We start from the raw sequence: 26,248 nt of genomic DNA, 5'->3' as shown, positions 1-26,248 counted from the left end.
CTGTGTCAGAGGATAAACAGGATGACTATGTGGTGATAGACAAATGTGTCAATAATGTGAACATTAAGGAAGCTTGTGTGTCTAGCACTGTTCCAATGTCAACCTCCATTTCACCTGTATTGCCAGATATTTCTGATACTGACTTGTCTGATGTGCAACAAAAACGTCTAAAATGACTGATGTTTTCAGTCAGCATGCCCATGACTATGGCAGAACGAGTGTGGTCACTCACAAAATCAGAACTAAAGATGACACTCCTATGTGCGAGCGTACAGGACCTCCCCTGCTCTCAAGGCAGAAATGCACCGTCAGGTAGAACAATTGAAAGCGCAAGATGTGGTTGAGGACAGCGATAGCCCATTTTCGAGTCCGGTAGTCATGGTAAAGAAAAAAGACAATACATCTCATACATTGCCTGCCTTATCTTGTTCGAACCCTTCCGAAGAGTGTTTCCTTCTATCCACACAACAATCCCTCTTAAAATAGTTTACAAAGTCTCTTCTGCTTTTCTTAAACTGTTTTATGTAGGTGTGTAAATACATAATGAAATTGTTGTTTGCAAGAGGCAGACTAAATGAAAAAAACATTCTAAAGGCCTCTAATTGTGTCACCTTATGAATTTGTTTTGTTGTAGCGTTTAAAAAACATAAATGTCATTTGAGTGTATTGGTACTGTTTTATGAGGTGTACTTTCTGTGAATGTAAAGAAAGGGGTATAATACTGTACATTCACCATGGGTTTAAAAAGAAAGATACAGTACTTAACTTATAAGTGGACTTAATTCTTTAAAAGGAGACGGTTTGCAAGAGTGACATCGTCATCCTCCTCCTCAGCTGGACACAAGTCACCCTCAGGTACGTTTATGTAACCGAGATAATAAAATCGCTAAAAGTTTCTCTGTACAGTAACTATGCAGCAATGTTTTCATTTAGCACGTTAATTTCTCACAACCCAATAATCTGTAACGTGTCTTTATTGGATGTTATAATGCAAGTTTTTTTTTCCTTTTTAAGAAAATTATCTTAATAGTCCATAAAATAATACCTGACAAAAAATATAAAGCACACAATGAACGCGCTTAGTAAAGACAGAATTGCTACTGTACAGGAATAAAACTTTGTGATTTTCTTTATTATCTGAATTACATTAATTTACCTGAGGCTAAGGAGGACTATGATGAGGAAGACGCTTGGATCCTCACCGCGCATGATTTACCAACTTCAAATACCTATTACTAATATACTAACTAAATAAGAAAGTAGTTTTAAGTACAAACAATAAAGATAACAGCATGCAGATCGTTCTCTAAGATTCGTTGCACTGTAATGTCATCAGTATCGACTTCCTTGTCAGGGAGCTATCAAAAACTCACTAGCAAATCAGCATAAAGCGGCCATAAGTGCTGCCTACACGTGAGATTTGTGCCAGAAAGGCAAACGAAAACTTGAGAAGCGTAAACGAAAACTCGGAAAACGCAAATGAAAAATCTAGCAGCGAATTCAAAACTATTATTTGCAAAAACGAAACTTAGAAAATTGTTAAGAAAAATAGCAGTTTATTTGAAAATCATGTCACATTCTTGCAATTGAGTTTATTGTTTTCATTATCAAAGTGTTTTTTTTTCTTTCTCATTGTATATTTTTGTTCGTTTTTTTAAAGTTTGCATTCATTTTTATTGACACAAAAGTAATCCCATAGATGCACACCTGCAAATTAAGAAAAAGAAAGAGCAAGCACAACAGCAGTTTATACCTCTATTTCATTTAATTCATTTTTTACATCACTATTACCCTCTTTTGCTCCATACCATGAAAGTTCAGGTGAAGAAATACATTTTAACCAGGTTAGCAGGAGATCTAATAAACTATTTACCCAGAAATTACAATTCTGTATTTAGATCACAATGACAAATGGAAACAGTGGAATTTGTGAAATATTTACTGAACATTTTGTGTGAAAACTTCTCTCATTGTCTCTCATTCAAAGCAATTCTATATATTCATAAGTGTGTGGAACACAGCACATTAATTTGATAGATTAATTTAATTATTTTGTCATTGCTTTTTTTTGTTTTACAGAATAATAACTACAGTCCACTACTGAAAAAAAGAAATTCAGTAGAAAAAAATAATTCAGAGTAAGTCTATGATAATGTGAATTTTTAGGTAAAACACTTTAAAATCCCCCATATTATATCCCATAGGTATAACTGCATTACACACAGAGAACCCAAAAAACCTAAACCTATAGGAATAACATAACAGAGACAATGTGTGGACTGGAACACCGAAGAACTCTGCTATTTGTTTGGAGACTTTGGTTTCTTTCTGTGTGTCAGTGTCTCTCTGAAAATGCAAATTAGGATAAAGTTGGAGAAAACTAATGGTGTTTAGACTCCTGAGATTCACACATGCTCTACTTCTTCCGACAGCTCGGCCAGCTGAATCCTCCACAGGCGGCAGTCACGATTATGTACAACACCACCTGAGACAAAGACCGGGAGGAACAGACAGGTTACTCACTTAGAAAATAGGTAAATCACCCCTCAAAACAGAACAAAGAGTAGTTCTAAGTCTTGATTTAGTTTTTTGGGTGCTTCATCTTCATCACTTTATATGTATTCTACACTGCTGTCTCCATTGTCTCAAGAAAACAGGCTGTTGAGCTCCTGGTTCTATGAAGTCCCTCTTCTAAAACGCTCAGACTGGTAAAGCTGACCCAGTCTGTCGTGATTGGTTGCCCGCGAGCGTCCGGTCATGCTTGGTCAAAGAATAAATTGATTTTCTGACTATAAGGTGTGCACTGTGCAGGGTTTTTCGCTTATTAAAGTATTACTGATGTTGTTTTGTTGTAAAAACATATTTTCTGTAAGGTTTATGATGTACAGGCCAGTAAAGTAACTTTACTTAATAATAAAGCTACTTTACTTAATACCCTGTTGCATTTACTTGTACAAATGTGTTTAGTTTGGATGTTGGTACCATGTGTTGGAAATAATAATAAAGTACATACCTCCTTTACCATCTATCAAAGTGCAGCACAAGATATTTGAAACACTGGGCGAGAAGCTCATCGGGAAGCAGGACAAAATGGTCAAGGCTGATTACCCCTCTAACCTATTCATCAATTTGTTCGCCCAAAACGATGATAAAAGTCTGTGAGTTAAGATATTGTGCGCTACTGTGCATAATTGGCCTAGCTTGAGGTGTCTAGCTTTGTCCAGGAAAAAAATATTAGGGGTTTAGTAAGTCAAATATACATTTAGAATAAATTTGTAGATATCAAGATTTTTTGCAGTAGAAATCAGTATTTACACATCTAATTAACTACTTGATCTATAGACATGTTCTTACTCTGTTTATATTAAAGATATCAAGGGTTTAAAACAGTAACTCACAAACTAGATAACTAGTCACATATGAATTAGTAATATTTGAACTCACGTGAACATTTACAAATCTACAGCCACAACAGACAGTCAAAAGTGCATTTGAGGCAGTATAGACACCCAGCTTCCTGCTGTGTTATGTCATGAGCTGTATTTTGAGGTCTTTGTTGTATTTTGATGGTGCTTTTATGGTGTACTATAATAATTACTATATAATAATACAGTAATTTTTTGAGAAAAAAAATTCCCATATGCCATGTTTATTCTTCACTGCTTTCTCCATTCTCATGAAAACAGTCTGAATATACTGTAATTGTAAAGAAGTCAGATTGCATGACACATCGTTGCAGCACCCCTTTAAGTGTGAGCTACTGGATGTTTGAATTTCCATAAAAGGGATGAATAAAGTATTAATTATTATCTTTTGTTTGTTTGTTTTATGAAATGGACAGAACGGCCTTCGACATTTTAAACTGCATGTCTATTACGCATTTAGTTGCTTAGATACGTGTTAACATATTCGCACGTCCAGATTGTTTTGCTATGTCCTCTGTGCTGCCGCATTCGTCACCAGAACGCCATCCTCTCATGCACACGCGGCCGACGGGTAACGGAAGTTTGACATTACAGTTTATTAAATTGTAAATATGGATATTTTGGGATTTTGGATAATCATCGATTCACTTCAGAAGGCCTTTATTAACCCCATGGAGCAGTTTTTTAATCGATGAATACACATTCACTCCTGTTATTAAGGAATGGAAGAGCCAAGATAGATGGTATTATAACTGTATTTGTCTGAAAGAACAAGGTCACACTCACCTAGGATACATTGAGGGTAAAACATGGTGTAAAACATGGTGTAATTTTGTTTTAACTCTAAACCATACCTTTAAATTAATGGAACGAGTTTACTTAATGGAAAGATAGAAAAAGTTTGTAACCATTTTGGCTTCTAAGGTAAATTGTTTAAAGAGGCCATGACGTGGAGGATTAATATTCATATAAGACATATAAGAGGTATTTGTGTCATTTATAACATTCAAGCAAGCTTCATATCTTAAACGCCCTCTTCCTCGAAAATGAATGCATTTATACGGTCGTTCTTCGGAAAAACACGGATGAGAAATGGCTGGATAAGTGATGTCAGTCAGGACATTCATTTTTATAAGACCTGCCTACAGCAATATAACACCTACTTCTTTTACATCATTGCATCGTTATCTCTGCCCACTGGCGTTCAAGTCTGAGGAGTGAGTGGATCAGAAGCAGAACTTGTTTACATTCACCAAAAGCTTGTAATACCAGTGTTTTGATGAGGCTCATACACCGGATACCGTATTTCAGAACGCACTTTATTGCTCTACAGCCAGGTACAAAACAGTATTCAACTCGGCTGTACCGCTACATTGTACTGCCATCTAGTGGTCATCTTAGTACAATAACATATCAATACAACCAGTAAGATTGCAATGTCACACGTTGTGCTGTTCCTGGCTGTGGAAAACACGCGTCTTTGCACAGGCTTCCAAAGGACCCCCATGTCAGAGAGAAATGGTTTATTTTTAGCAAATGTCCAAGTCATGTCAGTATGACTTTGTACGTGGCAATTGTTATAGACTAAACAAGAATCCTGCAAACTGTAAGTAATGCATTTCATTTAAGTACTATTTTACAACTGGTAATCTTTTCAGTCTAATCATTTGTATTAAAAGTTTTTAAACTGCTAAATTGAAATTCTGATTAACAGGCGCAGAAACAGACGCTGGTCGCACATAGGCAGTATTGCCATGTCTGCAGTTCTGCAGTGTTCCGGCTTGTTTTGAATGGCACAATGGACAAAATGCCTGCAAATGTCGGTCATGTTTGGAAGACACATTTAACTAACGACACGTAGCAGTTATCAATGGTCTCAATTTAGATGTGCCTCGTAAATTCGGAAGGGTGAGTAAATGGCAGTTTTTAATAATTTTATAAATGTCAATTTAGTATTGTACATTATATTTAATATTTTAAAAGAGGGATGGATAAGTGCCTTGTTTGTTTGTAAATGTATACTGATATTTTCTGTGTCACCCCAAAGCAATAGATCAACCCTATGAATACATTTCTCCAAGGATATAGGCTATAATTATTTTTTACAAAACCCTATTTTACAAATATTTGTAACGTTATTTTTTAACTTTATTAAATATTTTTAGTTGTGCTGATAATTCTGCTTGTAATAAAACATATTTTGTATGATATACACAGCTACTGGACAGGAAATATTTTAAATGTGTTTTTTAAAAGAAAATGAAGGTGTACAGTATGTTATAGGCTATATAGGATATATTGTTAAATACCTGTACATTACACTGTTAAACACTAAAAAAGCGCTTTGCTACTTTCCACAAAAAGTAACGTAATTAGTTACCTTTTATGGAGAAACTCGATATTGTAACTAGTTACTTTTAAAAGTAACTTTCCCCAACACTGTTTGTTTAAGTGTATGTGTAACGGAGGCCAGCTAGTGAAGAGCTGTGCAGTGTGTAAACCTCACTCCCCGACCAACAGAGACGCTCTAGCGACAGACGCTAGAGACTGCGGTCTTCAGCCTCCTCGTTAGAGCGTCCGTCTCCCATCCGGACCGTCGCCGGTTCGAGGCCCGTGCAGAGCGGTGCAAGTGGGACCGGTTACATATGTGACAAGAATAAACAGGTATTGTGCTTAAAAAGACTGTTTGAGAAGCTGTATGCATGAGAGAAACTGTGATTATTCAGCAGCAAGTCTGTCAGCAGCAGCTGTCAATCATAGAAGTGGGCGGTTACAGCGAAGGCAACCGAAGGCTGCAAAGACCCACTGAAATGCCTTGGAACGCACAGCATTGTTTAAAAAAAAAATGCAGAGATCGTGAGACATATCAGACCTCATTTATCAAACGATCGTACGCCAGAAAACTGTGCGTATGTTTGCTTCCACGCAAAACTTGGCTTTTAATAATATGGATGTGAGCGGTTGCTACGATCAAATCTCAGGACAGGTCTCAACTCGTGTACGCAGGTTGTGAGATAAAGTGAAGGTCCGTGTATGCTTTAAACTTTCGATAACTGAAAAGGAATAATGAAAAATATATATATTTTTTCGTTTAGTGCATCAAATGTAAAAATAGATTCCAAAGCGATTTATAAAGTACTTTCTTTTCTAGCTTCATTATATGAAAATGTAATTGTTTGAAATTACAAGGTTAACGGGTGCTTTGGTGTAAAATATTGATGAGATTTTAGGCTAGCCTACTTCTAAGATAATTTACGACAATTAAACTACACAATTAAGTGTAAAACATTAAAAACTACAATAAATAATCAATATAATTAGGCCAATAAGCAATGGGTAAGTATATATTGCAAGGTGAAAGCTTCTTTGTTTGACAAATAGGCATTCTAATGAAAACAGACAACGTGCATGCTTTAATGTTTTTTTAATCTGTGCAATGTTTATTTGTGCTTGGGGGTGTGTGAAAGACGCACACTGGGTCACAGCTCGAACCAGGCTAGATTGTGGGGGATGAAGACCGCTAGTTCTTGCCTCCGACAAATCTAAAAGAGAAAAAATAAATGAAGCAAACATAAAACTGCGTGTGCTTGATTTAAGCAGCCTGAAATGCAAGATTAGCAGCATTCGATTTTAAACCCTTATCCTCTTTAGAAACATGCATCTGTCTTCACCTAAATGAAGAAAATTGTAAAAACATTTACATATAAAAATTATACTATAATTGCGCCGTAAAAATGATCAGTAATTTATTTCTACATTTGTTTTTACATTAAAAGATTAACGTAGGCTAACTCAAATAAAGCTTTTCAAGACTGAAATCAGATTATAATTTTGTTTAAATGCACAATACAAAGTAATTTAAAACAACAATACTTTCAGTGTAAAAATAATAGTGAAAGAATAATAATTTGCGGTGATATTTACAAAACATAAATATCCAATAACAAATACCAACCTGAGCTGGAGTTGGGTTCACCACGCCAACGCTGTTTACCGCAGCAGTGATGTCTTTCCAAACTGTTTTTTCCTTCCTTTGATTCCGCTTTTCAAGGTTAACAATTCTAAATCGGAAAAGTTCCTCTTTTTGGCCGGATTACGTTTCTCCATGTTGCAAAATCTAGGGGCGAGGCGTCTACACCCTGAATTTAAAGGGGCATGATTTCTAAATTACGACCGATTTCAGCCGCCGCATTTATCAAGGTACGATTATTTGTACGACGGAATTGGCCGCATACAAAAGTTTAATGAATCACATGTGAGCGCTGTCGTAAACGGATTTTTTCGCTCTGTTTTTCAGTTTGACCTTGAACAAACGGGAGTGAGAAAACGGCGCCATCTTCGTTTTTTGTTCATCCAGATAACAGAATAACGAGAATTTGGCTTGATTTTTCATTTTTAACTTCAGGGGTAAAAAACGAATACACACCTTGAAAAATCGATTTCCACGCGTGGGCGGTATGAAACGCCCCCTTGACTGGCCAACCAAAGATCAGCAAGCGAGGGAGCGACGTCTTCGGTTGTCCCTCGGTGAATGAACAGAATAAATAGTCCTCCGCTGCTGTACAGTGGGGATCCTTAAAGTATGTTTCATTTCTCTCATTAAACAACCGTCCACAAACCGTACAGGGCAGGTCCTAGACTGGACTTTCCTCATGCAACCTAACGCATTTCATATAAATCTTTATATCACAAATATTAATGTAGTTTGCATCCGCATCTTTCTAGCTCTCCAATCTGCGTGGCAAAGCTGCGCGAGACACTGGACAGCACGAAGCGGATTCATATACTTATATTATTTCATTCAAAATTCGCTGTGTTCCGTTGTAATTTGTATTGAGGCTCCGTATGTTTGCACTAAACAGTCTAAACAATTAGCATTTATTTTTGTTTGATCATTTATATTTAGCTTAAGATGGCTAGATGTATCCTTTTTTTCATAAAGGAAAAAACTTTCGTTCTAATTGCACATTAAAGCTTGTTGTTCTGCATTTATTAAAAAACGCGTACGTCTAAATAATAATAATAACCCAGTGACAGCTTGATTAATTTGTATTCTTGTCAGCATTTCTCTCATTGCCATCGTTCGCATGTGCCAGTCGTAAATATCACAGTAAAAATGTTTTATAGAATACTAGAATCTTTAGCATACAATGAATTATTTTTTCTGTGGAATGTAAACAGCGACTGAGCCTTGATCAACATATCTGACAAATAGTTCACTTTCACTTTGACTACATCACTGCACAGTATGCATCCGCTGCGTACTGTCCAGTGTCTCGCACAGCTTTGTCACGCAGCAAAACTCTGAATTCGTCTTGGTTCACTTGATGGAATGTACACAGAAGCAAACTTGTGGGAAAAAAATGTGGTAACCCAAAAACACCAACACAGCGAATTTTGAATGAAATAGAATAAGTATATGAATCCGCTTCGTGCGGTCCAGTGTCTCGCGCAGCTTTGCCACGTAGATTTAACCTTGGAGAGCTAGAAAGATGCGGATGCGAACTACATTCATATTTGTGATATAAATATTTATATGAAATGCGCTAGGTTGCACAGAAGAAAGTCCAGTCTATAATCTACCCTGTACGGTTTGTGGACGGTTGTTTAATGAGAGCAATGAAACATACTTTAAGAATCCCCACTGTACAGCAGCGGAGGACAATTTATTCGGAACCGAAGGACAACCGAAGACGTCGCTTACTGACCTTTGATTTGCCAATCAGCGGAAGGAGGCGTTTCATACCGCCCACATGTGAAAAACTAGTTTTCAAGTTGTTTATTCGTTTTTTAAACGTGCAGTTGAAAACGAAAAATCAAGCCGAATTCTCATTTTTCCATTTTTTTGATGAACGAAAAACGAAAATGGCGCCGTTTTCTCACTCCCATTTGTTCAAGGTCAAACTGAAAAACAAATGACCAATAGATACACGGACCGATAAATTTCACAATAACCAATAGCGTTTCATTTACAGCACAGTCAACCTGGCAAATCTGCATTTAACAGCGTGATAGCCACAGTGGTGTAAAAGTCTATTGAAAAGATGAGAAACATCAGTGATACCAGTGATGTGTCATTTGAAGCTTGTAATTTAGGCTGGTGAGTGACACTGGCATTTGTCTTTTACTATACTCATCAAGGCTGCAATGTCTGATCTCTTCGATAGGGCCTTAACATTTAATATTCTGCGCAGACTGGAAAGGGGTCAGATACATTCTGTTTTCTCAGCGGATTTGCGCGTATGATCGGCACATATGATCAACTCTGTGCTATCGTGTCTCTGAACCGGAGGACACTCACGTGCAACCGCTTGCATGAAAGTGACACCAAATTAAGTCTTCATTGTTGATGTTTACACTGTCTGGATCATCCACTATCTCCCATGTAGGACACAATAAATGTGCGAACAAGTGGCTGATATGAGGCACCACTTCAGCAGCTCTGATAGTGAAGGGGGCGGGACTCTTGTGATTCTAAAGCGGATTTGATTGGACATGAAAATTCTATTTTTTTTTAGCACACCTGCCAGACTGTCAGTTCTGAATATCTTCTAAATGCGAATTTTGTAAGCGCTTAAGATCAGTTTATTGGCGTCCTTTAGGCTAACTGTTTTTTTAATAAAAGGAAAAAACACTTTCATTTTGATTTCAGTGGGGCTTTAAAGGGGAAACAAACAAATCTGACTTTTTCCCGAGAGGACTAAAAACAGGCTCATAAAAATATTGTAATATTACAATTATATCTCAGTCAAGAAAATAAATAAAATAAACACTTATAGAACTAGTCCTAGGTTTTTACTCAAATTAAATCAGGTAAACTCATGCATTTGTCTATTACAGTGTTGAGATGGGCTTCAGCACTTACCAGTACAACTATTATGACAATAATGGTTAACTTTAGGTTCTTCATACACATGGCATGCGCCAGGTTACGGCTTGTTGTTTTAAAGGTGACAGACTGCATGTACAAGAGAAATATCTGTTAGCATGCATATAATGATACAAGATAAACAGAAAACAGAAAACCCAATCCAAACTCACAGAATCTACCAAGTTCTCAGTTTTATCGATGAGCAGCTCTAGCTTCTCTCCTCTCTGTGCAACGAGATCTACGGGGACATAACACAGCAGATTTTCAATCAAAAGTCACCACTGACATTCAGTGTTCGAATTGTGTCAAAGCTCTTGGGGGTTCCCCTAAACAGCATTAAAAAAAATAACGGAGCTGCCAGTACAAGCATCAATGACATGATATTTTGGATCACAGTAGTTTGACCACATTACATGCATAAATGTCCTTAAAATGTTGATAATCCATAATCCACATGAGGGAGAGATTGAAATATATATTTCTTAATTTTAATTTTTTTTGCAGTGACCATTCTTTTCAATCTCGCTGTATTTTTATTTCATTATGCGCAGTGTTGGGTAGTAGCTAACTAGTAAGTAGCAAGGCTACTAACTTAACTACATTTTTCAGTAGCTTGGCGGTAGCTCAATTACTTTTAAAACAGTCTAGCTTTTCCCGTAGTTAAAAAATTACTTTTTTAAGACAGTAGCGGTATAGCGCGACCAAAAGCTACATTCCTTTCTGCCTTCAGAGCAGCGCTGTGTAACGTCTTATTCATACTGCATCACAAACTGAAGTGGTTCATTATCGCCATCTACTGCAGTAACTATGTATAGCGGCTTTACGCTTCACTGAGAAGAGATCGTAACGGACATACATGAGTTCGAAACACCCATCCTATTAAGTATTAAATATGAATCTTATGTAATGAAAATAATAAATAAACAATACCATGATAATGATATTGTATTACATTGTTTTAAACTTCTCTGTTTAAACATTAGTCAATAACACGTGTATCACATCACATAAAAATATAGTATTTTAGTATTTACTATAGTAAATTGTAGTATATTACAGCTGTCGAATATTATGGAAACTATCACACTCTATTAACACATACTACAGTATTCTGTAGTAGAGCTGAAGATCTTTGCCCGAACCCGACGTGACCCGACGGTTTCGGTCGGGTTCGGGCTTAATTTCTATCATTTTACACGGGCTCAGGCCGGGCTCGGGCTTGCGCGGTAAATGAGCGGTCATGTGATGCGTTCCGATTAGCGCGAGAAAGATGCGAAAATGGATGCTGAGGAGGTGAAACGGAGGCTTGCCTCTGGCGATTACTTTTTGGTTGCACCAGCAACTAAAGCAAAGTCTGAGGTGATTAAAAGTTTTGACCATGTGCATAATGAGAATAATGAGCCAGTGGGATTTGTGAGATGTTACAATGTTACAGAGGACTTATTTTATTTCTTTGTTCCAACTTCCAAGTGGCCTATAGCCTACGTTAGTCATTAATAAATTATGTTAAAACGTATAAATGACGCATTCTTGACAAAAGCTGTGTGCGTGCGCACATTTGAATAGCCTAATGTCGGGCTGTAAATGGGTTCTGGCTTTTAAAAAGCTGTCAATCAAAATGTACTTGTCGGGCTCGGGCCGAATTCTGTCGGGCTCGGACCCTGTCGGGCCTAACTTTTAAGGCCCGATTACAGCTCTATTCTGTAGTATCTAGCTATAGTAAATTCATACACTTTATAAATTCTGTAGTATACTTTAATATTTACTAAAGTAAAAAAACAGTACTGTATCTAGGAAATCTATTATACAGTTTGCCATAATAAATATTACACTCCTGTATTTTTTTAATGTGAGATTGTAAAAAATAAAAAGAAGTTTCAAAGAATCTTACAGTAACTTGTAGTGTAGCTAACTACTTTTATGGGTAGCTAAGCTGTAACTTAACTACTCTGATTAATGACTATCTTATCTAACTACAATTTCAAAGTAGCTTCCCCAACACTGATTTTGTGTTGTAAAAATTTTTATTCACAAAAACAAATTTCTCAAGATTTTGCCTAGGTTCGATGTTTTCCTTGCAGAGATTTTGCTTACTGTAAAATCTCTTAAACTTATTGATAACAATAAGAATAACACGTTTTTTTACTTAAGAAACATTCTAATATAATCTAATCTAAATCTAATTGAGATTGACCTTTCATTTTTTTGTCATTTTCTTGTACTTTTATTTTAGTTCTTTATGTTATTGTAATGCAGTGTTTTTTTAAATAACAGAAAAGTCCTGGGAGCGAGTGAGGGAGAGGACGCGTCAAAGTCAATTGTGGCTGTCTGTACAGTGCTGCCAAACCAGCCAGTCACCGTATGCAGAAGCATATGAGCGTTTTAAATGTGATTCCCCTCCTGATAATGTAGATCAAATACATGAAAATAATCCCTATGAACCAATGCAGAATAAGACAAACTAATTTCATTACTTTGGGAGAAAGCAGAAGGGTATCTTTTTTCGTCAAAGTCAGAGCTCATGTTTGCAGAAGGGAGCGCAACATAATCTCTGCGGAATGCATACGTTTTCTTGTGGAGAGCAAAAGATTTATAATATTTTCGCTCCCTATTCTATTTTTCCAACACCTGCATGTCCCTTTAGTTTAGTGGCTCAGTTCCGTGTCGCATCTGTTTTGACAATGTGAGACATCGTACATAAAGAAAGACTTGCATATCAAAATTATAGTAACAGTTGAGTTTTTGAGATAAACACTTTCAATATGAGAGGATCTGCACTCTGCCAGTATCACTCAGCGTGATACATCTCTGTTTGTTCATGTCTTCATTGAACACTGTGTGGCGCGTTTGAGCATGCATGGATTTTTCTGATAAATATGTCATTTTAATTTGCGTCCGAACAGGCATACCCTACTATTGAATTCCAATACTGACATTAAATCCAATTTAAATGCAATAAAACATTTGATTTGTCATTTTATTCAGTTGTTATTATTTAGTTTTACAATACTTTCCATGTTGTATAATGGGTATGAAATTATGTGACACAGATATTAACTGTCACTCTCACTGTTCTCCTTTCTTGCACTCTATTCTGTACACTCATACACTCACTGTATTTTGTTCCACTGGCCTTCATTGATTTTTATTTGCCAGACTTAATGTATAATTATATCAGTATCATAGGACATTAAAAAGTAAACTATTATTATCCATATCTAGGGATGGGTACCGAGAACCGGTACTTTTTTGGACATAATTGGGTCGATACCAGAGTATCGATAAGCTTCATGACAAACGATACTGTTATCAATACTTGCGTTGTTTTATCTCTGTGTATTCGGATGTTAAATGGCGAATTTTCCATCCCTGAATGATGTCCGAATGGCCGAAGTTTGCTCGACGTATGTGCGATATCTAGGGCCATATGATTTCCGCGATGCATTTGTAATCTGCTTATTTTGCGTGTTTATGAGTGAAAGAGTGGCATGGTTGTGCTTGTGGAGCTTTCAGCGTCCGCGTTTCACAACGAGGAAGCAGTGTTGCCAGATTGGGTGGACAATTTTCAGCCCAAAGGCTCAATAAAACCCGCCCATTCCAACAAAAAACAGCCCAAATTTTAACTGCCAAAATAACATGATAGAAATGTATTGCAATGTCAATCAACGATGATAATGACCATTTTATCTCGTTAAAACGAACTATGACAAGATGAAAAAATATAATTAAACCAGGAAAACAGGTCAAACGGATCAAACATAGCATTAAAGAGAGTTAGAAAATATGACTAATATGTCCAGAAACCACTTCAAAGCGACAATCAAGAAATTAACCAATGACTTTAACCATCAAAAAACATATTTTGTGCAAAAAGTGCCCACTATAATTAATCGGATTCAGAAAGCTGAGTAGGCATTTTCCACTCGTTCATGAACTTCATTCACACACCACGGCAGCCACAAATGTGCAATTCATTGATACATACAACAGAACAAAAAAAGAACAGCAGCAACAATAAAGCGCTTACCTTTGAGAGTTGCCTTAACATCTGACATCTTTCGTGAAGTATATATTGCAGAACATACAATAAAAAATTTAGCAAGTCCAGCAGCTGTCAAGGACGAGTATGATGAACAGAAGTAACGTTAGCAGAATCCCATATTCAGTTTGATTTTTATTAAATCATTCAACTGCTGTGAATTCAATTATAGTTATATTTACAAAGTCTTCGAATCGTTCTGTCACCACATGTGTAATTCACGTTGTGAGATTTGAGTTACTCTCCCTACCGTTCAACATATATTTGGGCCACTTTGGCATTGCGATCGCTTCAATATACAAAATCTGGTCCTTTATCGAGCCAAAACCCCGTCACTCACGAGCCATCTCATGATCTCAACTGTAGATTGATTGACAGGTGAGGTCTCCCTATCCCAGACCTGATTGGTTAAACTGAACCAATAAGGGCTGTGTTAAGGAATAATGTGTTTATGACTGCACTACACGTTATTTTTGAACATTTTGAAATAACTTGACTAATCAAAAGCAAAGAAAAGGCAAGCTGCTTGGGCGGGTTTTTAATTTCATAAGCAGCCAAAATTTTGTCCACCCCCCAATGCATTTTTCTCCGGTCTAACACATTCAAAAGAAGCCCAATTGGGTGGGAACTCGCCCAATCTGGCAATACGGCGTGGAAGCTTCCGTCAAACACCCCTTTGCGGTAAATTGAAGTAAATGTGCTAGTAAAATTATAAAAAATAGTACATATCATTAAAAAAATATTACTTGCTTAGAAAAAAGTACTTAACTTTATGTAGACCTAAAACAAGAAAGGAAAAAATAAATACGGTCTACCAGCCAAATAACCATAGGTATGTAAAGTAAATATGTTGAATTACATTATGATGTGCTCCTATGCACATGCTAAGTGCCGTAAGTGGTATGCTAAGGAACACACACACGTTTTGTTATGTGTAGAACTGCAGTTCTAAAGCTCAGCTGTAATAAGGAAACTTAAAATGTTTAACATCTTTTCACATCATGTGTTTTTGCATCAAATTATAGAGCGTAGTATTGATAACAGTATTGATAAGTACCGGTATCATAAGCAGTATCCATATCGATAAAATCTTAACGATACCCATCCCTACCCAGATCCCATATTTTAAACAACAGCTCTTATTTTCACTACATACAATTAAATTAAATTAGCAGCTAGCTAAGAACAACTTATAATTTGTTCTGGTTTTACCTCTCTCCTGTCTAAACTAAATTATTTTATAGGTAATTTACTAGCTGTAAGGACATCACAAAAGTTAACATGGAAAACACTTCATCGCTGGATAGGATTTGTTTTCTTTGTTATGTCAGTTGTACAAGCGGAACCCTAGTCAGAGAAAAGGTAACTTGTTTTTGAGCACAGTTCATCCAGCTGTAATTCAGGTAAAATATTCGCCACGTGAAATTGATTTGGTCTTTTGACTTTTTGTCATCGTGTAAATTGCTTTTGATTAATGTGCGCAGGAGAGGGACAGTTCAGAAACTGGCATGCTCTGCTTTATTCGGCGCTGTGCAGACCAATCGGCATATGATTTCAAACTTCCGCGAGAGCGTTTAAAAGCATATGAAGCCATCTGCTTCCGCAGCTACTTCACATCATATGCCCAATCAGTCTGTGCAACACTCTCTGTTCGTTCTTTCCTGCAGTAATCACAAGCGCAGCAGTCATCTACATTGGTCATAAATCACAGTCAATGATTAAAATAAATCTTTGGTGTGGCAAAATTTCGTTTTGGCGGCCTTCAAAAAAAAATCATGTAGGAAAAACCCGGATGAAATTTGGACAAATAACGGACAATAGTGTTTTGTTTTAGTGTGATAATTTGTCAAAAAATTTAGTTAGTCTAGTTTCAATGAAAAAACAAGGGGACCCCAAGTTCATTATTTTACCCAATATGAGGGGTCCAGGACTGCCCTATAGTCCCCTCAATTTGGACACTGCTGACATTTGTTAACCTGAGAAATAAGCAACTCAGTCTTACCGATGTTGCGGACCATAATGCCTTTCAGGTCATCCACCTGCATCTGGGTTTCTGTCAGACTGTCGGAGCCTTTAGGGTCTGAGTGATGTTTCTGTCAATGGTGCACCAACAAAAAACATGCAACACAAAGCTGATTATTTACAATCATTCACTATGATATCTGGTTTCACTTTGTCAGGGGCCATATTTGGTTTAATTCTCTTAGAAATAAAGAATAACACTAGGGCTGGGTGATACAGCTAAAAAAGTTATCATCGATATAATGTTTCATATCATTCGATGTCGATAATTATTGAAGAATTTTAATAGCTTTTATTAAGACCACTAGACAATAATGTTTGAATTGTATCACTGTATTATTCACATTTTCCCCATTTTAACTGTATTTCTGTCAAAAGCTTTAGTATTGAGTAGACTCATAACACAGACAGCAACAGGTTTATTACAGTCACTTTTAGAGCTAATGCTGATACACATTCACTGTTAACATTCATTGTCTGTTAAGACATAACTAGGGTTGGGAATCGAAAATCAATTCCAATTCAGAATTAGAATCAAAAGGTTAGGAATCAAAAATAATAGAAATTGGATACTTGAAATTCACATATCAATTTCTGTGTGCATATTTTCAGAAATGTGCATGTTAACTTGTGATCTGCTGATATCTCAATAAAAGCCCTTATGAAAATAACAACATTTTTACTATAGTAAGCATAGTTTAACTATAGTTTTACAGTAAACCAAAACCACAAATTTAGGTAATACGATGATAATAATTCAGACAAAACCGGTGCTCATACATACAAAATGACCATACAGGTTGATTTCTAAATGTTTTACTTTCAACTGTGGAATCGAAACTGGGAATCGATAAGAATCAGAATCGATAAGAATCAGAATCGGAATCACTAAAATTCAAACGATACCCAACCTTGGAAATAACCAAATGTGTTTATATAAACCTTGTGTGTTTCTCACATAATCGTGTGTCATTTGACAGTTAAAGACAAATAAGACAGAAAGAGAACCTGGTTGTCTGTGTGTGCCAGGTTGCAAATGCAGACTAGTTGTAAAAAATACTTGCAGTCTTTTAAAAAGTAAAAGGCTGTTTATGATTCAGTGACTGCACATGGGTTGTTTATGCAACCAAACTTCATGTCTACAGTATTTTCTCGTCCGGTGCGCCAGGTAGGGTGACCACCCGTCCCCGCTTTGTATTGTACCGCACAGCATTTTCACCCCTTGTCCCGCTTGTCGCATATTGAGAAAATGTCTCGCATTTTCATCAGTCTGTTGATTTTTAGTTGTCACATTAAGAAACACGTTCTTAATGTCGGGTTCTTTAACCCGAAACGCACATGAAACGCTTGTTTTGCACCATTTATCCAATGTATGAGAAGACTGCAGTGATTTCAGTCATCAAGAGGCTGCGACGTCTGTACCTGTCGCTGCAGCACATTCTGCAGTGTTTGAACAGTTTGAACCAATCTCATTGTCATTCCTTACCAAAGTAGTGCAACATATGAAGGCCACAAACAACCCCATGGACCTTGTTCCAACCAAACTGTTAAAAGAGGTTTTTACCACTGTAGGGCCTTTTCTGTTGGCTTTTATTAATATATTTCTTAGTTCATGATCTGTCCCTACAGCTTTTAAACATACTGTGGTTAGGCCTCTTCTTAAAAAAATCACATCTGGACCAGTTTTCCACCTTACAGAATTACAGAAAATAACTGTATTTTGGAGCAATTCTGGTCTGGATTTAGATCACAACATAGTACTGAGTCTGCACGGTTAAAGGTGCACAACGATACTGCTCGATCAGTTGATGCCAAGTGCCCTGTTATGTTAGTACCACTTGATCTCATGGCAGCTTTTGATACAGTGTACCATGAAGTTCTCCTGTCCCGCCTTAATCATTTTGTTGGTATTGGGGCCATTGCACTTCAGTGGTTCTCGTCATGTTTGACTGGCAGATACATTTTTCTGTAGTGATCGCGGACTCCTCCTCCTCTACTGCTCCTCTCTCTTGCGGGGTGCCACAAGGCTCTATTCTTGGGCCTGTTTGATTTTCACGTTATATGCTGCCTCTCAGGTCAATAATGACCAGGCACAATATAGCTTTTCATTACCATGCAGGCCATAAAATGCTGATGCAGTTGGGTCGCTAATTGATTGCATACATAACATTAAACTATGGTTAGAGCATAACTTCATTTAAATGAAGGAAAGACTGAATACATTTGTGGCAAGGGGGGGTGGTTTAGCGAGGTCTGCGCAGAAGGGAGGAGGCCCGAGAAAGACGGCGCGTAAGGTCAAGTTCACATTAAGATCAGCTGTGTCTCGTTACAGTGATTGGTGAGGAGACACATAAGAAGCTGCAGGTGTGAACGAGGAGGGAGAGAGAGAGACCGGCTGGGAAGACGCATCTTACAGTCCACAGGACGAGGAGACTTGAGCCAAATCTTACCATCCCGTAGGACTAGGAACGTGAGACGAAGCAACCGGATTCATACGCAACCGCTATTTAAAGTTATACAATTGTAAGACGCGCATGGGCACGATTGTATTTTTTTGTGATTAAGAGAAATAAAAGAACAAGCGTCTCCCAGCCAATGCTGACCCCGCCTCCTTTCTTCCTACTGCTACGAACTGAGTTACACTGGTGCCGAAACCCGGGAAGAAAGGAGTGAGTTGCCGCAGACATGCAGTCCCCACCAACCACACCGTTTGCGGACGTGATCCAGTCACTCGCCTTTCTTCACCATGAACAACATCAGGCGCTGCTGAGTCTCCGGGATGATCAAGAAAGACGGTTCCAATCCCTCGTCCAGGCTCAGCAGGAAGACCGCGAGGCGTTCCGGAGCTGGCTAAACCGGGAAGGAGCCGCGAGGGAGCCATCGGCCGCACCCCCAGCCGCTGGCCTCCCCTTCACAAGATGGGAGCTCAGGACGACCCGGAGGTTTTTCTCGAGCTGTTTGAGAGGTCTGCGGAGATTGCGGGCTGGCCACTGGACGTCTGGTCGGCGTGGTTTATCCCCCTATTGACGGGGGAGGCCCAGCTGGCCGCCCAGCAGTTGCCAGTCCCGAATCTCTTAGTCTACGCGGACCTCAAGAAAGCTATCCTCCAGCGGGTCGGCCTGAGCCCCGAGCAACACCGCCAGCGGTTCCACTCACTCAAGCTTGGGGAGTGCGGTCAGCCCTTCGCGATGGCCCAACAGCTCCTGGACGCATGCCGCAAATGGCTGATGGCCGACGGAAGCGACGCCGAGGGAATCATCGACAAGGTGACACTGGAGCAGTTCATGGCGCAGCTGCCGACGAAGAGCGCCCAGTGGGTCCAGTGTCACCGGCCGGCGTCGCTAAGTCAGACCATCCAGTTGGCGGAGGACCAGATGGTGGCGTGCCCCGGGGTCGGCCTACCCCGACCATCCACATCTCTCTCTCTCTCTCTGTGTGTGTTCTCCCTCTCCCCCCAAACCTATCCCCTTTCCCAGGACCCAGACGGGCCTCGTCCCCAGGCCAGCGCCCCGGACCCTGGACCGTCGGAGCGTCCAGACCTTTTTTCCGAGGAGCGGGCCGATACAGCGGGGCGGCAGGGCCGTCTGTCACTCCAGCCTCTCCTCACCAATCCCCTGACCTGCTTCCTGCCACTAGGGCAGCAGAGAAGCCTGGGCCGATCTTTTGGTGGTGCGGGGAGCCGGGGCACATGATCGACCACTGTCCCGTGATGGAGGTCGGGACGGTGATCCGGATCCCCGACTCGCCACAGATTGCCCCCGATTCAGCCGGCCTGTATCTAATACCTGTGAGTATTAAGGGGAATATGTATCAGGCCTTGGTGGATTCAGGGTGTAACCAGACCTCAATCCACCAACGCCTGATTCAATCCGTGGCAGAGGATAAGAGCCGCATGGTTAAGGTACGGTGCGTGCACGGGGACGTGGTGCACTACCCCTTAGTGTCGCTGCCGATCCAATTTCGGGGACAAAAACAGTGTATAGGTGGCGGTTAATCCGCACCTCCGACTTCCGCTAATTTTGGGGACAAATTGGCCGATGTTTACAGTCTTATTGGGGCAATTATGTGCGGATGTCTCTTGGGCTAAGCGAAGGCAACGGAGGGGGGCGGTCGCGCAGATGGGAGAAGTGGAGCCGGAGCCACGGGGATCAGACTCAGGGGAACGGCTCACTGTAGAGAGGCAGCAGCTTTCTCGATGCGACAATTTTCCCCTAGAGCAGTCCCGCGATGACTCCCTCAAACATGCGTTTGAGCAGGTCCATGCAGCCGCTCACCTATAAATATACCTATTTTGCCATTTTAAAAGACTGGTTGTACCGAGTTTGAGTGACCCAAGACACTCAAACAAAAACCGATACGACCCAGTTGGTGATACCAAAGAGCCATCGGGAAATGCTTTTCCAGGCGGCTCACTGTAATCCAATGGCCGGACACTTAGTGCAAACAGCAACAGTAAACCGTCTAACGGCCTGATTCTATTGGCCGGGCATTCATGAGAACGTGAGCAGGTGGTGCGCGTCTTGTCCTGAATGTCAGCTGGTAAACCCATCGGCCACCCCCAAAAGCACCATTGTGCCCTCTTCCGATGGTTCAGGTCCCCTTCGAAAGAATTGGCATGGACCTGATAGGGCCATTAGAGCGGTCAGCACGAGGGCATCGCTTCGCATTAGTCATAGTAGATTATGCGACGCGATACCCCGAGGCAGTGGCGCTCCACAGCATTTCAGCAAAAAGTGTTGCGGACGCCCTGTTTCGAATCGTTTCCCGCGTGGGAATCCCGAAGGAGGTTCTCATGGGTCAGGGCACGGCGTTCATGTCACGGACCCTCCACGAATTGTACGAGCTATTGGGCATTAAAGCAATTCGCACCAGCGTCTATCACCCACAAACGGACGGGCTGGTCGAACGGTTTAATCACACGTTGAAAACAATGATCTGTAAATTTGGCCAGAAGTGAGTCACAAAGTTCAATCTCTTGCTCTGGCCCCAGGGGGAATCACCTCTCACCCTCACAGCTCACCGATGTTGCCACGAATTTCGCATATCCAATGCCGCGGATTGACGAGTTGCTGGATTGGCTAGGCGCGGCTCGTTTTTATTCGACACTGGATTTAACTAAAGGATACTGGCAGATCCCCTCATCTCCCTTATCCAAGGAAAAGACAGCTTTCACCACGCCGTTCGGATTACACCAATTCGTCACACTTCCGTTCGGCTTATTCAGAGCCCCGGCCTCCTTTCAGCTTCTGCTTTGACCACACGCTGCATATGCCACAGCGTACCTAGATGATATTATCATCTACAGTAATGACTGGGAGCGGAATATGCAGCATCAGCAGGCGGTTCCGAGATCGCTGAGAGGAGCGGGACTGACGGCTAACCCGAAGAAGTGTGACTTAAGGAGACTGAGTGCTACACATTATTGGTTATAATGTTGTAAATAATGTTCAGTTTCTTATAATCTTGTGATTCACTTCATAAGACGTTAATATATCACCAGGAGGTGCAGGGATTGTGTTTGTATTGCCTGTGTCTACTTTTTGAACTTTCAAACACGCAGCACTTGAATGACCAAAGCTCGCGATTTCAGATAAAAACTTTCTTCACTGTTCTACTTTAGAAACCATGTCATCTACATGTTGGATGTCACAAGGGGAAGTTAATGTCCTACAATCCAGTATTTATCTGTCATTTTCACAGTATTTTATGTTGCTGTCTTGAATATCCATGTGCTCTTTCTCCAAACCTATTTGTCTGAGCTCTTGATCAGCTCTACAAATCTCTCAGCAGCAGGTGCCTTTTCAGTCCAAAATCTATATAAAGAGTGTAAAGTGTAGTGTAGAACAGTACACTACTCTCAGCTGTCTTTTCTCATTGTTCCGAGGCTACCACAGCGAGCAGAATGTAGTCCAAGCTCAGACCTGATGGTAGAGCTGAGAGAGGGAAGCAGCGATCTGACAACAGCTGAGATGGTAGAGCTGAAAGAGGGAAGTGGCGACCCGATAAGTCCTCACTACAAACATTTTAACTGCTATTAGATTATTAACGATAATATTAAACTATTATCTACCTTTTTACTATATTTATTTTATATATCTAGTTGTGCAAAAACTGTCGAACTTGTAGAGATGCTGCAGTTTTTGCCAGATGGGAACTGGTTCCCCTGGTTGGGCCTGGGTTTTCCCGGGTTTTTTTTCTCCATTGGAGTTTTGGGTTCCTCGCCAACGTTTGCCTGACCGGGGGTTGCTGATGACATCAGCTTTAGAATTTAAAGTTTTTTTTAAATTAATATAACATTCTGCTTAATTTATTTATTATTACATATAGGAATTTATAGTCCGTATAATATTTTACCTGTGTTTCTCTCTCCTTTATCTTAAATGTGTGCTTCTCTGTGATAACCACTCGTGTGTGTGTGTGTGTCTCTTGGCATATGTGGTTTATGAGACCACTTTTCAGGTTTGCATACCAGCATTATGAGACCATTTTTGATGTGTGTGTGTGTGTGCTTGTGTGTGTCAGTGCGTGTGTATTTTGTGCTCTGTGCATGTGGAGTTGTGTTTTATGCATGTGGGTGTGTATGAATCTGTGTGCGTGTCTGTTTTCTGTGTGTGTTCGCTTTTTTGTTTTTACTTGTATAACGTTAATGTTTTGCTTAAAGTCAGTATGTTTCATGTACAGCTGCTTTGTAACAATGAAAATTGTAAAAAACGCTATATAAAAGTTGAGTTAAAGATAAGGCCAATATTACATTAACTTTTATATAAGAATATACTGCATGTCGTCATACAGTATACTACTTACCAGGATTTGTGAGAATTTCAGTCAGAGCTTCCATACCACAGAACTGTTTGGTGTGCAACTGCTGACTGTGTTCACGTGATCACTTTTTATGATTATGTTAAAAACAAAGAATATTGACATGAAATGAATAATAATTGGTGTTTTTAAAACTGATTAGTTTAAGTGCACAATTCTCAAATATTGTATTAAAATGTACCAAAAATTACCACAGATTTTAGAAGTTAATATTGGTGTTTGTTACAATGATATTTACAAAGAAGCTGAATGATATTTTAGTGTTTTTAAAGGTGGGGTGCCACAGTGTTTCATGCATTCTGACTTCTTTACAATGTTAAACGTGCTGGCTTCTCATGCCTGGCATGATCAACTTCTCAAAAAAACGAGTTGGAAGTATGACATATTATTTCTGTGCTTGATACACTCCCCCAACATTCGTATAGGTTTCAAAACTTTTTTTTTTCATGAAAATCTGTTTTGTAACAACTTTTATTGACAGAGTCCTGAAGCCACTGACCTAGAACTTTCTAAAAATATCCTTGTTTTCAAACACATTTGTAAGGTGCTCAACAAAATGAAACAGAAAACAGAATAAACAATGCAATTGCATATGTCCATCTGCACATGTACACACACCAAAACTTAAAACAAAACAAAATGCAAGAATGTGTAGCCCTTGTGATCCATTTATACAGCCGTGGAAAAAAATGTAAAGACCATTCAAAATTTTCAATCAATCAGCATTTGTAGATGTATTGTGTCCATTCCAGTCCAGTGTCTGTTGAATTTCAACAAAATCAAACCTCAGGGGTGACATTAAGTCATCCAACAGCAATGTGAAAGACTGACAGCATGACAAGACACATGAAATGGTCTTTGAAATGGTCTCTTATTTTTTTCCACTGCTGCACTGTAAAAAATACAACTTCAAATTGTTCTCTCAACAAAGGTAATAAAGTAATGCAATTTTATTGTACTACTTGCGTGATTGTTTGGGTGTCTGTGAATACTGTGCTTGTGAATATCTGAGTAAAACACATCCTACAAGTCTGTCTATCTCTGTACTGTAGCCTATTAGTTATACAATTTAAAGATGATCGATTTTTGTACTTAAAAAAGACAGAAAGGAGAGAGACATAATTTGGAATACACAAAACAGTGACCTCACTAGTACAAAACTAAAAGTAAAGGATAAACAGGGTACATGTGTTGGAATGTATGAAGGAGTGCGAACGCACCATTTGTGCAGCCAGCATGTTGGAGAACTCACTGTTCATGGCATAAGGGAGAGCGGTCTGTGCCCGCGACCCGTACGTGCTCTGAAATCTCTTCCTCACTTCATTCAGGAAACCAAAAGCTCGAGAGCGCTCAAACTCCTGCAAGCTGACAGACAGCTCAGTATATGATCAGTGTCAGTAAGCAACAGTTCATGTGACAGATACTCACATCATCAGTGATGCACAGATAGATAATCCTCTCATGGCAAATGTAGTGAAAGAGATAGCTGAAAAACAAAAGTAATTCACCAGATTAAAAACAGCAGAGATGTGACAGAGGAACAGATAAACATCACTAACTAAAGCTGCAGTCAGTCATACCTGCCATGAGAGTATGTGAGTTTGTTGTTTTCGGATGAAATTTTGGCCAGAATCTGTTCAGTCACCTCCAGAAAGTTTCCAGAGAAACGTGCATGTTTGGCCAAAACTGTGGAGCCGCGAGCCACCACCGCAAACAGAATCGCCATCACAGCACATAAATCCGACCAAACACTGAAAATAACAAATAATCCCATCAGACACTGAACACAACACATACAACCCAAACATTGAATGCACCAAAAACAAACAACAAACACATCCAATCAAACACTGAACACAACACACCACAAGGGTTGCTGACATGACATGGTATTTTTATCATCACATAGAGATGTAACGGTGTGAGAATTTTAGATCACGATTATAGTGAACAACATTATCACGATTATCAATATTATCACAGTTTTATTAACATGTTCTGGAAATGTCAAAAAATGTACTGATGTAAACCAAATTTAATTTTGTTAACTGTTTATGTACTTTTGTTTAACTGTAAATGTACTTTTGTTTGATTTACATCAAATAAATAACATTAATATTAGTCACAGCACGTTGGAGACATGAGGTAAAAGTTTCCTAGTTCAGATTAAACAACCTTAAGTGAGTGTAATACAGTTCAAAGTAAGGCAGAAAGGAGGCGGGAACCGGCAAACATTAAATCAAACTTTTAATAAAACAAGCCAACAACAAAACGAAAGTAAAGCGCCGACAGCTACCTCACGGTCAACTGCCGGCCACACAAACCTAAATAAAACTTAACACAATGTCCAGGCCTGGTCCGCTCTCGTCGTACACTCCTGTCGCTCGTCCTTTTATGCTTCCGAAGCTCCTCCGTGAGAGATGCGAGACTGGTGCAACGCGCAGCTGAAACTCATTATCACTCGCACCGTTCCCTCACGGCTCTCGTCCCGCCTTCCTCGTTACAGTGAGTAAATCAGATTTTCATATAAACACAACACAATTCAGCAAAGCATCTCAAGTTTTTTCCCTACCATTACCTTAGGGGGGCGCCACGCCCCTTCAACGGCACCACCCGCCCCCTTTCCCAGCTAACACATGACGTACCGGTTACGTAATTTATTGGTCATTTTTGGTAATTTCATGATTTACCAGCTGGCAACGTAGCTGGCACGTCCCAGGCACGTAATTTCATTACCATTAAATTACCAATTCATGACGTCGCCTGAACGAACTCCTGACGTTACACAATAACCAAAAATGGTCCAGTTATGTACTATATTCATAGTATTTTGTTAATTACATGACCTACTGGTAACGTAATGTACATGTCCTAGGCACGTAAATTCTTTACCATTAAATGACCAATTCATGACGTCGCCTGCACGAACTCCTGACGTTACAAGATAACCAAAAATGCGCAGTTACGTACTATATTCGTAGTATTTTGGTAATTACATGACCTACTGGTAACGTAAAGTACACGTCCTAGACATGTAATTTCATTACCAATAAATTACCAATTCATAACGTC

The 26,248-nt window shown here is 39.4% G+C and overlaps 1 protein-coding gene across 1 annotated transcript; it reads right to left on the bottom strand.

Moving 5' to 3' along the window:
- Positions 1 to 1,549: 1,549 nt before the first annotated feature.
- sybl1 (synaptobrevin-like 1) lies at positions 1,550 to 25,643 on the bottom strand. The gene is made up of 8 exons (XM_057327108.1): positions 25,501 to 25,643; positions 24,757 to 24,927; positions 24,605 to 24,662; positions 24,397 to 24,534; positions 16,338 to 16,428; positions 10,467 to 10,534; positions 10,291 to 10,383; positions 1,550 to 2,485 (listed from the first exon to the last, which is right to left on the bottom strand). Exons 2-8 carry the CDS (start codon positions 24,900 to 24,902, stop codon positions 2,417 to 2,419), a joined length of 663 nt encoding a protein of 220 aa, XP_057183091.1. The 5' UTR covers positions 24,903 to 24,927; positions 25,501 to 25,643; the 3' UTR covers positions 1,550 to 2,416.
- Between the last annotated feature and the right edge of the window lie 605 nt (positions 25,644 to 26,248).

Source organism: Triplophysa rosa, unplaced genomic scaffold (assembly GCF_024868665.1).
Source record: "Triplophysa rosa unplaced genomic scaffold, Trosa_1v2 scaffold173_ERROPOS264974, whole genome shotgun sequence".
NCBI lineage: Eukaryota > Metazoa > Chordata > Actinopteri > Cypriniformes > Nemacheilidae > Triplophysa > Triplophysa rosa.
Note: the sequence above shows the minus strand (reverse complement) of the source record. Positions and strands in the feature narration are given on the sequence as shown.